This window comes from Zalophus californianus, chromosome X (genome assembly GCF_009762305.2).
Source record: "Zalophus californianus isolate mZalCal1 chromosome X, mZalCal1.pri.v2, whole genome shotgun sequence".
In the NCBI taxonomy this organism is placed as follows: domain Eukaryota; kingdom Metazoa; phylum Chordata; class Mammalia; order Carnivora; family Otariidae; genus Zalophus; species Zalophus californianus.
The window spans coordinates 91391140-91407284 of NC_045612.1; the positions used below are offsets into that span (position 1 = coordinate 91391140).

Sequence of the window (16145 nt, forward strand, 5' to 3'; positions counted from 1 at the left end):
TAAAATCTTGTGATCATCGTAAGTGAGATGCATCACAGAGTAATAAATTTGGGCAGCTTTTGATGAATTTAGCAGGTTCACTACGTCTTTGAAGATATTCAGAGGTCCATATTATGTATATATTAGGTTTTTAACATATATGTGGATATATACGTGTGTACATGTATAATTTGTTTAATCCCAACTGGTGCCTTGGCAGAGACAGAAGTAGAGTTCATGACTCCATGCTCTTGATTTAGACTCCCCTGCCCCCCGCCCCCAGCTCCCTGTGCCTCAGTCTCCATGTCAGGAAGATGAGACCTGCAGTGCCCATGAGCTGGATCCTCCATTGGGAGCCTATTAGGATGTGCTTTCTATGTCTGGAGGTTGTTGGCATGAGTAAATACAGCTCTGAGACAAACAGGGTCCCAAAGATCCTACCTAGCAGCGGAAGCTGGAAATGACTTCTACTTCCTCTGGCACACTAAAGCACTTTGTTTGTTGCCCATGGCACCTCACTATTTTCTACGCTATTAAACTGATTTATGTAAGAACTTTCCCGACTAGTTTCCACACACCGAAGAAGGGCTATGCCTCACACATGTTTATATCTCCTACACTGCCTTGTATATACCAGGGTTCCGAGAAATGCTCGTTAAATGGAGGAATAAAAGGGGTAAATACAGGGGCGTCTGGGTGGCTCAGTCGATTGTCTGCCTTTGGCTCAGGTCATGATCTCAGGGTCTTGGGATCAAGCCCCAGGTCGGGCTCCCTGCTTAGCAGGGAGTCTGCTTCTCCCTCTCCCCCTGCTTGTGCTCTGTCTCACTCTTTCTCTCTCTCAAATAGATAAATAAAATCTTTAAGAAAGGAGGGGGAATACAATTCTTGCATGTATAGATATCACATCTAGCTCCTCCAGGCTCCAGAAAGAGTCCAGCCTCTTTCTACACAAATGACTCCCTCTTTTCCCACCTCAGACAAGGTCTTCTAATGAATGCCAATTAACGCTGATTTTTAATGATCAACTCCACATACACACCTTTTCTAAAATAGCCATAATCAATACTACCATCAGATTTACTAGAACTCCCTATGTGTAGGTACTGAAGGGAAGAGAAAAAGATGAAGATCTCTAAAACCATTTCCTATGTGAGCATCTCTCACTCTGCTCCTTATGGATGCTATATAAAAATGGGTTCCGTGGTCATGAATCTGGGAAATCCTGGCTTATAGTTAAACAGCTTTTCTTTTTAATTTAAAAAAATTTTTTTTTCTGCCCATCCTCATAGGACCCCTAATTTGCTAACAGACATCTTGGCACTCAACAATAGGGATAGAACACGGAGCATTTCCACAATGTATCTGACTAAGAAACTCCCTCTTGCAAAGCACTGTTGGGATTAATGTTGCTTAGAAAATATTCCCTTAGGCATGCTCTCTTCCTCTTCTGGCTGGCAGTCGCAGGGGCCCGAGGGAACACGGGAGAACAGGGGTTAGAAAGCAGAGCCCTGATAACCAGAGGATTTATTTTCCAAATGCTCCTAATGGGAATACGGTCTCATGTGGACGTCTCCTGAACAAGAACGTACGTCATCCCACAACACTGAGTCAAAAGGAAAAACAAAATGAAATCACTTGTGCGTCTAGCTGAAATTGCAAGTGCTCTGTGCTGAGTCTCGAGCCTGGGACTCTGCCCCTGGGAACCGGGCAGTACAAAGAGAAAGTACATCAGAGCAGGTAGAGAGGGTCAAGGGCAAAGCAGGGCTTCTTGACAGACTGGCTGTTAAGTGAATGCATTCAGCTTGCGTATCCCAGTGACTGGGCAGGGGCAACCCTGCCGTTCTACTGCATGGAGTTACTCCAGCGGGGGCTCCCGTGATCATGGTGGTGGAGACATGGGAGGGGGAGGGGACCAGGAGTCAGTAGAGCCTTAGCACTGTCTTCCCCACATTTGAACATCAGAGAAGGATTTTTTAAAAAATCTACCAACTGGGAAAAGTCACAGATACTCGGGACTCCTTTGGCCCCAATAATTACGTAGATTAGTGAATGTGCCCACATCTGTGCCTCCGAGTCAACTTTTATGACCCCTGCTGGGCAGCAAGTGTGAGCCAATGGTGATTTCTTCCCATCGTCTCGGAAGCCTGAGGTTTTTTTCAGAGACATTTATCTGCTGGATATGGCTCTGGAAACTAGGCCATTGGGTACTTGGGCAAACACACAAAATTAAATCTCAGCCTGAGGTTCCTAGTGTATCATTTGAGTTTGAGAAATTACACGAGCACTGTCAGAATAAAAGGAAATGGACTAGTAGTTTAGAAATCGATCCCTCTGTTTGAAAAACCTGACATGAGAAAAGTCCTTTAAATGGAAAGGACTCATTTCCACAGCTTTTGGGATCAAAGCAGTCATTACATTTAACTATAATTACCATTCACATTTTCTGCCACTCCACCTAGAATTTTCTTCTTCTGGTTGCATGAGACCCCGAACACAAAGCAAACAACAAAATGAAGTGTTATGAAAACAGTACTGGACTGCTCAAATGGAAGGTATCCATATTATTATCATTATTTGTCTCTTCAGTTTCAAGGTATGTGTTTGCTAAGGTTAGTTATCAACTAGATTTTCACATCTGTCTGTCTTTCTCTCTCACACACACTTCTGTGGGACCTTGAACCAAATACTTGCATTCTTACAATTTTCTCCCATCTCTAAAGTAAGGAAAACTGCCACTTACTAAAACTGCGGTCCACCCGGTTTTCCAAAGGTATTCGTTCAATGAGCTTGACACAGAAGTGAAAAAGCTTAGAGTCCAGGCCTGAAATAGAGGGCTACATATGGCAGCATCGATTCCGTTAAATGGCAGGACAGGGCAACGACAGCAAAGACTTTCTGGTTGGGTCAGCATGTGCTCACAGGACACCAAAACTTCCCTTCTTCAGGAAGTGCCCAGAATGCACCAGGTATGGGATTTATAAGGACGTTCAAGGGTGTTTCAGTTTCAGCTGTCAGAAGGCTATTCTACAAAAGTTTGAAACTTCAGGACCAATGATTAAGTCTTTGGGCTAAGATAGTGGGTGCATGCTCTGGGGTAAAGTGGGGGCTGCAGGGGGGGAGTGGGGAGGAAGTAGGAATAGTGATGAAGTAGAAAGTAGGGGGAGGAAAAAAGGAGAGACTGACCTCAAACTGGCAACATTTAACCTGAAAGCTCAGAACCTCTAGCAGTTGGGCTATCATGGAGACTAGAGCAGTTTTTCTTGAGGAAGCTTCATTCCACCAACAAGGTTCTTTTTGCCATTAACTGCAACGCCAAGGCCCCACTTGAGGAGGTGACAGCAAAGTTCCACAGCCAAAGAAAACTCCTTCGTGTCTGACCGAATCCCCTTTCTACACTGCCACTGAAAGCCAGTTCACTGAGTCACAGAGGCCGACGCTAGATGACTTCTCAATGAATGCTTAGAAAAGGATTGCTGTAATGAACTGGCCTCTATTAAAAATGAATAGCAAGAAGATGAAAAGAGTTCTGCGAAGAGATGATGGGTGCCCAATCATGCGAATGTACCTAATGTCGCTGAATTGTACACCTAATGGTTAAGAAGATACATTTTTTTTAAAGATTTTATTTATTTATTTGACACAGAGAGAGGGATAGTGAGAGCAGGAACACAAGCAGGGGGAGTGGGAGAGGGAGAAGCAGGCTCCCCGCGGAGCAGGGAGCCCAATGTGGGGCTCGATCCCGGGACCCTGGGATCATGACCTGAGCTGAAGGCAGACGCTTAACGACTGAGCCACCCAGGCGCCCCAAGAAGATAAATTTTTATGTTATGTGTATTTTACCAGTTTTTTTTTTTTTTTTCTTTTGAGCAAGTGCGCGCACACATGTGGGGCCGGGAGGAGCAGAGGGAGAGAGAGAATCTTAAGCAGGTTCCATGCTCAGCATGGAGCCTGATGCGGGGCTCGATCCCATTACCCTGAGATCATGACCTGAGCCGAAATTAAGAGTCAGATGCTTAACCAACTGAGCCACCCAGGCGCACCCCCCAATTTTTTTAAAAAGAAAAAAAAAAAAAAGAAGGAAAAAAAATCTAACAATTAACCTGACTTTTCTATTTATTGGGCTGTCACTTCAACCAAGTAGAAGCTTTATGATCTACAAACTAAATGGGAGATTTCTCCCTGAAAATTTATAGGAAAAAGAAAGGAGGCTTTGAGAGAAAATGGCTAATGCTGACCTGGCTTTCTAAACAGTACAAGGCTTTAAGAGTAATTTCTGTCATTACACTTTCCTGTAAACACAAGAAATAAATGAAAAAAAAAAGAGAAAGAAATGAAGTCTTTTTAAAATGGAGTGGAAAAGAATGGAAGTTACTAAAAACTATTTTTTTACAAGCGACGTCCATGTATCATTTTACTAAATACTTGATAGACCAAGGTGAGAATATATGAACATGTTCAGTCTCTCTGCTTTAAAAAACCCATGTATAACTGTAATTTAGAGAAAGCAAATAATCCCTCTTGTATTACTTCATTTCTATGATCAAACAGAATTTCTTATCATGAACACCTGCCCATTTACCATGTGCCTGTTCTTACCTAATTGTGTTTTTTTCATCTCTACTCTGACTTACACAAATTATTTTAAATCCTTTCTCTCTTTTTCTTTTTAGAGCTTCATTTATTTTTAGAGGGTGGGGAAGGGCAGAGGGAGAAGGAAAGAGGATCTTCAAGCAGACTCCCCACAGAGCGCAGAGCCCGATGGAGGGCTCGATCCCACGACCTGTGAGATCATGCCCTGGGCCGAAGTCAAGAGTCAGATGCTCAACCAACTGAGCCATCCAGGTGCCCCACTTTTTTCCCTTTTATTCTTTTTTTTTCTTTTTAAACCAGGGAAGATATAAAATAAGATACTCTTATCTCGATCATACTTTGACTAATGAGTTCACATAAATCACTTAACAAAAAGAATATATAGCCAACAATTCCAAACCATGCCCGAGACCTCTAGACTTAGTAGTTTAACACAGTAATAAAACCCATCTGTAGTCTTCAGCCTGCTGTGCCTAACTGGGGTGGCCTGGGGGTTCCTTGGGGGTCAGGCACTCACTGAAGGCCAGAGGGACTCCAGATTCATGGGCTCAGGGTGCGAGAGAAGAAGCCACCCTGGTGAACGGCACCACATATGGCTCCCAGTGCCTGTGTCCACAGGAGGCCGCGTCCACAGGAGCCCCTACTGCCTGAGTGGCATGTTAGGAGTCCAGAACCCTTAGGGGTAAGGTGATTTTTGTCATACCTCACAGAGGTTTGCTAAAGGATTTTCAAGTTGACGTTCTCCCTGTGGAATAAGGAACGATGTGACATAACCCACAGAACCCTGGGCTCAAGACCTGGAAAGCCTTACTTTGGCAACTAAGCTTTCTGAGCCTCAGTTTTCTCATCTATAAGTTGGGAGGACATGCTTATTACCTCATAGGATCACTCAAAAAAGGTGACACAAGTACAGACACATTACAGACGGAAGACAATACCTATGCATGGCGTGAGGAGGGATGGAGCTAAGTGATTAAAAGAAAGGAGACAAAGACACAACAAGCAACAGCCCTACAAGAGCCGAACACCTTTGGTTTCTTGCCTTTCCTACTGAGCAGACTTAAAAGTGAAAGCAGAACTTTCTTTGAACACAAAAGATACACCTTCTGTGAGTTGGTATGGAAAGGTGTTGAAAGCAGCTTAAAAATATATGTCCCTAATCCCAAGGAAACACTCTATTATGAAGTAAGGGGTCAAAGACGCAGTTATTTCTGGCAAGCATTAAGACAAACTAAGAAAAAAATAAATCCCCTGCTTTCAACACGGCCTGCTGGCTAAAACAGAGTTCACCTCTTAGCAACAACAAAAAAATTTTTACTTAGTATTCCAGAGCACACACATTCTGAAAAGCCTTTTGATTTCAGTCGTTGGCATAGAAACCTCAAGTAAACGGCTGTGGGAAGAGCAGAACCCATACTAGGAAAACTTGCTTGGTGAGCTGTTACTATCAGGAAAGCCTATGTTGTTTTAAATAATTTTTCATCACACCATTCTCTAAAAAGAAATGTGTGGTATGTATTTATAGTCTCCCTTTTTATTTAGGGTGTGAAAGCAGGGAGAAAGTGGGAATGCATAAATGTGTCAATTTCTCCCGCAGAGCAGCGCCTGCAAAATGCCTTGCTCCATCTCTGGAGGCATTGTTCTCCCTCTCTACAGCATTTCTTCATTATTAAGATCTGGAAGAACCCATTAAAAGGAAAAAAGGGGGGCGCCTAGGTGGCTCAGTCAGTTGAGCGTCTGCCTTCGGCTCGGGTCATGATCTCGGGATCCTGAGATCAAGCCCTGTGTCGGGTTCTCTGCTCAGTGGGGAGCCTGCTTCTCCCTCTCAAATAAATAAATAAAATCTTAAAAGAAAAAAAGAAGAAAGAAAAAGGAAATCAAGCACTTCTTTCCTCTCCAAGACTCAGCATTGCAAAATTTAACAAAAAGTCTCCACAACTCCATGAAATGTACTCATAAAACAATCGTAATGATGGTGCATCTAATTTACTAATGCAAGTAATGGATCAACCAACCCAAGAAGCACTCAAGTCCATCTGCTTCCCTTACACCATCCAAAGGAAAAGAAGACATAAAGAGAATGTTTTAAACACACCTAGCTGATGCCACTTCAAATCTACCTTTTAAGGTAAAGACAACATGGTTCATTTAATTTCACAAATCGGATATAATCTCCTAAACAGACCTGTATCCAATTCACCACATTCATAAAACCCGTTCAAAAACCTATTCTATAAGAACCAGGATCTCCTATGGTGCCTGGCCGGCTCAGTGGGTACAGCATGTGATTCTCGACCTCAGGGTTGTGAGTTCGAGCCTCACGTCGGATGTAGAGATTACTAAAAAAACAAAACAAAACAAAAAAGAACTGAAGAAAAAAGAATCAGAATCTACTAAACCAGAATTAGAATAGGTACTCTATTTGCAAGATCCATGAAGGATACAGGCAGAAATGTTAGCTAATGGTAAGCTCCATGCAAGCAGAAACTTCGATCATGTGTCCACTGTTAGAACAATATCTTGTACAGAGAAGACTATATAGTAACTATTTATTGAACTAATGAATGAATTTGGCAATAATGACGTGAACCTTCTGTGAATGAAGTAGATAGACGTGGTCTCCCTGGTAAAGGAGAGGGTGCAAAATACCACTGGTCTAGCCCCATTGCTCAGCTCAGAGGCTCAGGCTTGGAACTCCATGCTGTCATGCCAAAATTTGCACTGTCAACACAATCAACCAAAGGTCGTGAATAATTCTTTGGTGAATACTAAAAATCATCCTAGAACACATTGAAACTTGATGCACTGCAGTCTGCTGTCAGAAGAAATAATTGAGGCATTCTTTAAGGCTGCACCCTGGGAACATTTAAAAGCTGAAGCAACCTGGACCATCACGAATATGGCTTAGTTCTAACTAGACAATGGCAATCTTCTGGTGATGCACCCACCACCATTTTGGTGTTACTTACTGAAAAGAATGCACTGTGGGAGATTATAGAAGCTGGGGTTGTCACGAGAGCCGATGCAGAGAGTGCCACAAAGATAATGTGCTTTATTAACCCAATGCACTATGGTGATGGGAAAAAGTCCCCTTCCCCCCTCTCCGAGAAGTGGACGGAACAGTGAGGGTTGAGATATTTTTAAGTAAGTGGAGTTATTTTTTGCTATATGGTTTATTAATAATCGTACATGGAATATAAAATTTCCCTAATCTGGTCTCCTCACTTTACAGCTTCCTGGTCATTATAAAAACACCCACCACACCGAGTATTTCTCATTGCAGAAATGATACAATTTATTAGAAACACTAGCAGAAAGGCATTCATTCAGGTAAAATAAATTAACCTCTAGCTGACCCACTATTGTTTTACCTTAACATTGATGTCTAACTTGGGGGGAGAACATGTGTTCTTTGGCAGGTTAAAGTATGTGAGAGGATGGTTTAATAGTATTTCTAGAATCCATCTTTTCTTTAGATGAGATTATGTCTTAAATGAAAAGAATGGTGTTTAGTTTAGCCCCTTCAATATGTGCTTATTTGTAAGTCAGTCCTAAAATTCATGAACAGTAGGAGCTCAGGGGGTAGGCAGACCATTACTAGTTTCATAGCCTTGTCAAGTTGCTTTACTTCTCTGAACCTCAGCTTTCTCCTCTGTAAAATGGGGACAATCGTACCTGCCTAACAAGGTGGATGTAATGAGTTCGTGCATAAAAAAAGCACTTTGTTGTTTACTGTGAGCCTCCAGGGAAAATAAAAATCTCTCAGCTCTTGAATGTTAGAGAGGAAGAGATTAGAAGCATGAGTCTGCTCAGATTCCAGGACAATCATCAGACTCATTTGCTTCCCAGCTGGACTGGAGAGCGAATTTACATGACCGTTTGTTTAATTAGTAGTTGAGTGTGAATATGTTACATATGCTAATACACGTAAAAGTGCTCAGTAAATGTTAGTTGCTATCATTCTCAATGTTGTTATTATTGACTAGTCCAGGGAAACACCATGCCGTGCAGAAAAGAGAAAGTGGAGAAGCAAAGGGGTTTTCCCCTTTGTGATCATGAAGCCCATGGAAGTTAAAGTTCATCAACGCTTCGTATAATTTTTTTACTTTTATACTTTCTTCATTCCTCCCTGGATTTCTGAACTTAGTTTTGCCAGACTCTTCCCCCAAGCATCCCAAACCAGCTATCAGAAATTCCCCAAATTTCCCTGATTGTGCATCAGTGTGCATACCCTCACAAGTCCTTCAACTCCAAACTCCAGAAGTCCCCCGCGGGTCTGGAGCCTGACTGCCTGGGGGAGTGCTGGTGAGAAGTGATGTGGCTACTGGTGTGGGAATCCTGGCATGAGAATGAGTAAATGAGGGGCGCCTGGGTGGTGCAGCTGGTTAAGTGTCTGACTCTTGGTTTTGGCTCAGGTGGTGATCTCAGGGTCGTGGGATTGAGCCCCGCATCGGGCTCCCCGCTCAGCGCTGAGTCTGCTTAAGAATCTCTCTCTCCCTCTCCCTGTGCCCTCTCCTCCTGTGCTCTCTCTCTCTCAAATAAATACATAAATGTTTAAATAAAAGAATGAGTAAATGAGCCCTGCCCGCGTAGTTCCAGGAAATGGGCTGCAATGGCAGATCGGAGAACTTGACCTCTCAAGGCACATCCCCAGACTCCAGCTGCTCCATGTTTGGCTTCAGTAAGAAAGAATAACACGGGCAACAGCTGCTGTTCCTTGCATGGAAATCAGCAGAGTTTAAACAATCTCGTTTCAACAGTACAAAACGGCACAACCCGGCTAGACTACCCAAGAGTCAAGGCCCAATACAGAGGAAATTCTCAAAGTGTGCAAAGAAGATTCAGGTAAGAATGAGAATGAATAATCTGTTCAGTCTTAAGAAGTAGCCTCAGACTAGTGTTCCTTGGGGCCTTAGAATTGCCTCATAGGTGCCTGGGGGCTGCCTGGGGCTGTGTGTGTGTGTGTGTGTGTGTGTCTGTGTGTGCCTGGGGGCTGCCTGGGGCTGTGTGTGTGTGTGTGTGTGTGTGTGTGTCTGTGTGTGTATCTGCCACAGGTGACTCCTGCTCCCCCCCCGCACCACCCCATTCTTCATAAAGGGTGAAGAGGAAAAAAAAAAAAGCTGAGAGCCTACTACCCCTACTCCAGTTGGACTGGGGGTGAGGGTGCAGCCTTCAAGGGCTACGGTGGGTGATGTGGAGGAGGGCCAAGCCGAGGCCTGACCCCTGGCAGAGATTCCCAGAGTCCACAAGGATGTTTTAAAAAGAAAACACAGAATACTACTGTAAAGCTGAGAGCCTATTGGTACAATTGCTTTGAGAAAAAAACAACTAAAACAAAACCAAATGTTTTCCCGAATACAGTGCTCTCTCCCACTGGTCACTTGAGTAAAACATCAGACTTACCTTGACATATTGAACAAGACGCTCATTTACGTTCACTTTGTAAGTCTCTAGACCCAGCTCCTTAGATAACCGTAAGATTCTGTTCTGGGTTGGCCCCACATAAGCCCCACCAACATCTACGTAATCGACATGTTCATTCTGCAGAAAGAGGAAAAGTGGCCAGAAGACTTCAGTTAAAACTCAGGGGAAAAAAAAAAAAAGCTTCTATGTCTCATGTAAAGACAAAAACATTTATTTTTCACAACTTACATGTGCCTTACTTCTCTCTTATAAAGTGCAACTGAAAACAGCAACTTTCTCCTCCACCCAAGGACCGGGCACAACCCTGTATGACACTCATCACAAAGCAATCCCACTTGTATAGTTACTGGTGAGGCCAATTCAACAATAACATGTGTCACGAATAAAGAGTGCTGTAGTACATTCTGCCGATCTAGATCCTTTTCAAAGCAATTAGGTTTTTATGTATGCTTTTCTTTGGGGTTGTTGCTGTAGGCCTAATTCTCCAATTTCTAACAGATGAAGTTTTAAATCAGCCCACACTGATGGGCTCTTGATCTTATTTTTTTTAAATATTTTATTTATTTGACAGAGAGAGACAGCTAGAGAGGGAACACAAGCAGGGGGAGTGGGAGAGGGAGAAGCAGGTTTCCCGCTGAGCAGGGAACCCGCTGCGAGGCTCGATCCCAGGACCCTGGGATCACGACCTGAGCCGAAGGCAGACGCTTAACGACTGAGCCACCCAGGCGCCCTGCTCTTCATCTTATTTTAAAATACTGTCTGGGGGGCACTGGGGGGCTGAGTCGGTTAAGCGTCTGCCTTGGGCTCAGATCATGATCCCGGGGGTCCTGCTCAGCGGGGAGCCTGCCTCTCCCTTACCCTCTGCCCTACCCCCTGCTCGTGCTCTCTCTCTCTCTCTGTCAAATAACTAAATAAAATCCTTAAAAAAATAAAAAATAAAATAAAATACTAGCTGGGAAGAATATATCATAGGAAAAGGTACACAAAGCTATAAAAAGATTCATATACCTAACAAATTATTTTATAAATATACAAACCTTCCATTGTAAACTGAAATTTACTTTCCCCTCTTATGTGCAGTTCTACATTTTCTCCAGCTTTTTTATGAACACATTTCCTGGTAATTTAATCAACAGATTGATTGTTGGTGACTTACATCTCCTCCATGTGTTTATAATAACTTCTTTTGGGTCTGTTTCTATTTTGTTGTTTATACCCATTTTCATCCATGTTGCCTTTCCTCCTTGTTTGTCTGATTATTCTGTACTGACTACCAATACAAAATAATTTGAATCCTAGGAGGATGATATCTTTCTCAGAGAGGATTTCTGTCTGCTTCTGCCAGCACCTGGGGGCCCTTTTATAATACCAGATAACTTTATTGCATTTCCTGTGCCTGGGATGATTTGAAGCTGGGCTGAAATGCACACGTGCTCTGGTCTTCTTACAGTTCACCCTTGGTCCAAGGACACCGGCCAACCCAAAACGTGAGGACTTTACCAATACCTCCCTCCATTTGCACACACTTTGGTGGGCTCTGGACTTGACCCTCAATTGCTCTAGCTCTGGATGACTTTTGAAAGGCCTACTCAGGCTCTCACTTGCTTCTTCGGTGGTCAGTAAACTCCCTCTCCCCATCCCCAACTTCCAGGGGAAAAGTAGGTCAATCCTTTCCTGGTGATGGCCCAGTGATTCTTCACTACATTCTTAGTTCTCTGATGCTTTGAAGATTTGTGTGTATGTGTGTGTACAGTGCAATTTGTCCAATCTCTTTGCATTTAGTAGGAGGGTTGGGACAATTCACCAAAAGTGTTATTTCTGGAAAATTGATTGTCTAGTATTATTCAACTTGCCTTCCTGGCGAAACACAACCTGATATTGTCTTTCTATTGCAGGATATGCTTTGCTAACAATTTACTTAGAATTTTTGTTGCCAAGTTCATGAGTGAAATTGAGATTCTCCTCTCTTCTACAACCCCTGTCTGTCTGTTGCATTAGAGTATTGCTAATCTCATAAATCAGTGATCATACTTTCTTCTATTCTTTGGAACTGTTTGTATAAAAATAGAATGATTTATTCTTTAAACATTGGGTAGAATATAACTCCAGAGTCATCTAGGCTTGCTGTTTTCATTGTGGAAAAATCTTAAAACTATGAGATACGATTTACTTTGAGGCTAAAACACGACCCATATTTTCTATTTCTTTTTAAATCAGTGTTAATTTTGATAAACATATTTTTCCTTATACATTTCGTGTATGTTTCAAAACTACTGGTTTAAAGTTCATGACATCCTTTTTTCATTTATTCTTTACTGAATCAGTAGTTATATCTACATTTTCATCCCTTTTATTGTTTATTTGAGATATTCCTTTTTTCTTTTTCTTGAAAAATCTGACCAGACACTTCTCTATTTTTAGTCTCTTCAAAGAATCAACATTTGTCTCATTGATCCTCTTTATTGAATATATATTTCCTGTATCATGGATTTATGCTCTTTCCCCCACTCTTTAGATTTATTATATTCTTAATTTTCTAACTCCTCACATTCTTAGTTCATTCACACTGAGCCTTTTTTTCTTTCCTAATGGAAGAATTTAGGCTATAAATCTTCCTCTAAGTTAATTGCTTTAACTACATACACAACTTTATTTTAATATTTCCATTGTGCAGTTTTAAGTATTTTCATGTTTCCATTACAATTTCTCTTTAGGCTCGTGTTTCTAAAAACTTTGTTGGATTTTAACTTCTCCAGCTGGGATTTTTTTTTTTTTTTAGTTATCTTTTTGTCATAACTGCATTGTGGTCAAAGAATGTGGTTTTTATGACAATTCTTGAGGCTCATGTTATGACCTAGCACATGATCAATTTTCAAAGACTTTCATATTTGCTTGAAAAAAATGTAGTCTATAAAATGATATGCATAGTTTATACATGTCCATTAGAATGAGCTTAATTGTGCTCAGCCTTTTTTGTTTGCTTAATCTATTATTAACTTAGAAAATTATGTAGGGCGCCTAGGTGGCTCAGTTGGTTAAGCGACTGCCTTCGGCTCAGGTCATGATCCTGGAGTCCCGGGATCAAGTCCTGCATCGGGCTCCCTGCTGAGCAGGGAGTCTGCTTCTCCCTCTGATCCTCTTCCCTCTCATGCTCTCTATCTCTCATTCTCTCTCTCTCAAATAAATAAATAAAATCCCTTAAAAAAAAAAGAAAATTATGTAAAAATCCCCCACTCCGTTGGGCATTTATCTTTGATTCCTGTTAATTTTTGCCTTGTATTTTGAGGCTACATCATTCACTGTATACAAGTTCAGAATGTATGTACTGACACATTTCGATGACATTTTTTTGTTCAAAGTTTACTTTGTCTGATATTAATATAGTTATAACAGCTTAGAGTAGTATTTGTCTATCTCTTTTTCTTTCAGTTAGAGTTTTTAGTCTGAAAATTGTTTTCCTTTAATTGACAAATTTAGCATTTATATTTATTATTCCTTTTTAAGTGTTTTACTTCTTATTTTATTATGTCTTTTCAAATAGTTTTCCCCCTGATTTCTTTCCTTCTTTTGGAATGAGGGGTTTCTTCTTTTTTCTTTTTAAATTCTTTCTTGTACTTGTTTGGAAGTTAAACAGTCAGGCCTATTTCAGACATTTTCCTAGCAATATTAACATGCATATTTAATATAGTCTAACGTTTATCAGTAGATTATCTTCCTACTGAAAACTACAAAAACCTTCATGCTTCAACTGTGATTACCTTTTTCCAATCTATAATTTATAAAAAGTACTTGGTTCAGATTTGTCTTGAAATGAATCTGACATTACTTTGTTTTATTGTTTTGATGTTGCTGAATTTTATTTAAATATTTACCAACATCTTTGCTCACTGTCCCCTCTTGAATCTCAGACCTTTTATTTGTAATCTTTTTCCTTCTGCTTGAAGTGCATTTTTCTTTATAATTTCCTCCAGTCTGGGTCCTAAAGTCTCTGTTTTTGTCAGTCTGGCAGAAAGATGGTTCAAGCAGGTAATGAATTCAGTTTAGTTCCTCTTTCTGTCTCAGAACATTAAAGATATCTTCTGGCATCTGTTTTTCTTGTCCAAGGGTCACTCATAAATGTAATTGTTGATTTTTTTAAGAGTATGGATGATTTGCCTTTTTTGTTTTCAAAAAAAAATAATTGCTTGTGAGATCTCTCTTCTTTGGTATACTGCAGCTTCTCTGTGCCTGGGTGAGAATTTCTTTCCATTTACCATGCATTGGACCTGATAGGTTTCCTCGTGTCTTCCAACAATGCTGGGAATCATCAGCTATTATTTTTTTATACCATCATCACTCTGTCTTTCATGTCTTAGCTGCCCACCACCCCTGAAAACATATTTTCCAGTCTCTGCTTCAGAATTGCATGCTAGACAGTTTTTCCAGATCTAGCAGTTCATTCGCTGTCTTCAGCTGTGTCTAATATACTGTTAAATTGGCCCGCTGACTTTTTTCATTTTAATTAGTATATTTTCATTTCTAGAAGTTATTTTTTAATTTACTTGATTATTTTTTAGTTTCTTTACCCTGCTCCTAGTTTTAAAAGCACTTCTTTAAAACATGCTGAACAGAAAAACCAAAGATTAAAAAATAAATTACTTTAAAATTTTAAAAATAAAACAAAATCATGTTTAACCATAATTTTTTACTCTTTGCATAACATGACTGTTAAAAATCTTTCTGGATCATATTTTTATGCTTATCCTTTTTCGGTGTCTTGTTTCCTTGTGTACTTTCTTTTTCATTTTTAACTATGAGTTACTTATTTTCTTTGGAACTTTTCCTGTATAAATGATTTCAGGCCTGGATGGAAAGGATTTGAGTCTATTTCTGCTTTGGGGAATCACTTGTTTATTCAACAAATAGACTGTGCTCTCCTACAAGATGCCAGGTACTCTTCAAGGAACTTCTGTTACATCAGTAAACAAAACAAAGATCCATGTTCTGAAGGAACTTACATTCAATGGGAAGAGACCCATTGGGAATGAACCCCAAACATAATAACTAAGTATCTCAGAAGTTGATAAGAACAATGAAAAACAAAAAAATTACAGTAGGACAAGGGTACTGAAACGGCAGAGGAGAAAAGGAGATTGCAGTTCAAAATACAATGGATATGTTGGCCCCCTTGAAGAGGTAATACTTGCATAAAGACTTGAAGGAAGTGAAGGAATTGTCCATATGCCAGGAGAAGAGCATTCCTGGCAGAAAGTACAGCCTGTGCAGACTCTAAGGCAGAGGGAGACTAGTGTGTTCAAGAAATAGGAGGCCAGTGTGGCTAGAACAGAGTGAGCAAGGAAAATAGAACTGGAGGGGCCCCTGGGTGGCTCAGTTGGTTAAGTGTCCGACTCTTGATTTCTGCTCAGGTCATGATCTCAGGGTTGTGAGAGCAAACCCCGAGTTGGGCTCTGCGCTGGTGTGGAGCCTTCTTGGGATTCGTTTTCCCTGTCTCTCCCTCTGCCCATCCCTCCCCTCAAAAAAAAAAAAAAAAAGGAAAAAAAGGAAAAGAGAACTGGAGATGAGGTTAGAGAGGTTATTAGGGGGGCAGGTCACAGAAAGCTTCACAGGGCATTGTAAGGACACCAGATTGGCCTCCGAGTGAGAAGGAAAGCCTCTGGAAGCTTTTGAGCGGAGACGTGCCAAGATCTGACTTAGGTTTGAAAGGCTCACTCTGGTTGCTGCACTAAGAGTAGATTCTAGGAGGCAAGGGTAAAAGCAGGGAAATCGGTTAGAAGGCCATTGGAGCAATGTGGCCTAGAGATGATGGTGGCTCCTGCCAGGTGGTAGCCATGGAAGCAGTGCAGAGTGTTGAATTCTGGAGATATTTTGATGGCAGAGCCAACAGAATGAATGTGGAGCCTGAGAGTGCTGAGTGTGAATCTTGAGTTTTTTGGAGTTGCCATCTTTGATGGGGGAAGGCTGCTGGAATGGTGGTCTTGATGGAGAAGATCAGAAGTTCAGGTTGGGTGCATGAAATTTGAGATGTCTGTTCAACCTCCAGGAGATCTGCAAATTTCTGATTCCCATGTCAAGGCAGCAGAGTATATTTTATTCAGCATTTTACTTATTCCCATGGGGAGCATTAATCAGGGTTTCCATTCTGCCCTAATACC

At 41.2% G+C, this 16145-nt stretch overlaps 1 protein-coding gene across 1 annotated transcript in view; it reads right to left on the bottom strand.

The window, feature by feature from the left end:
- LOC113930699 (amine oxidase [flavin-containing] A) overlaps window positions 1-16145 on the bottom strand; it is a 68908-nt gene that overhangs the window by 27982 nt on the left and 24781 nt on the right. The window contains exon 3 of the mRNA XM_027608081.2: window positions 9973-10110. Coding sequence (XP_027463882.1) covers window positions 9973-10110 — 138 coding nt within the window. The remainder of the gene's footprint in view (window positions 1-9972; window positions 10111-16145) is intronic.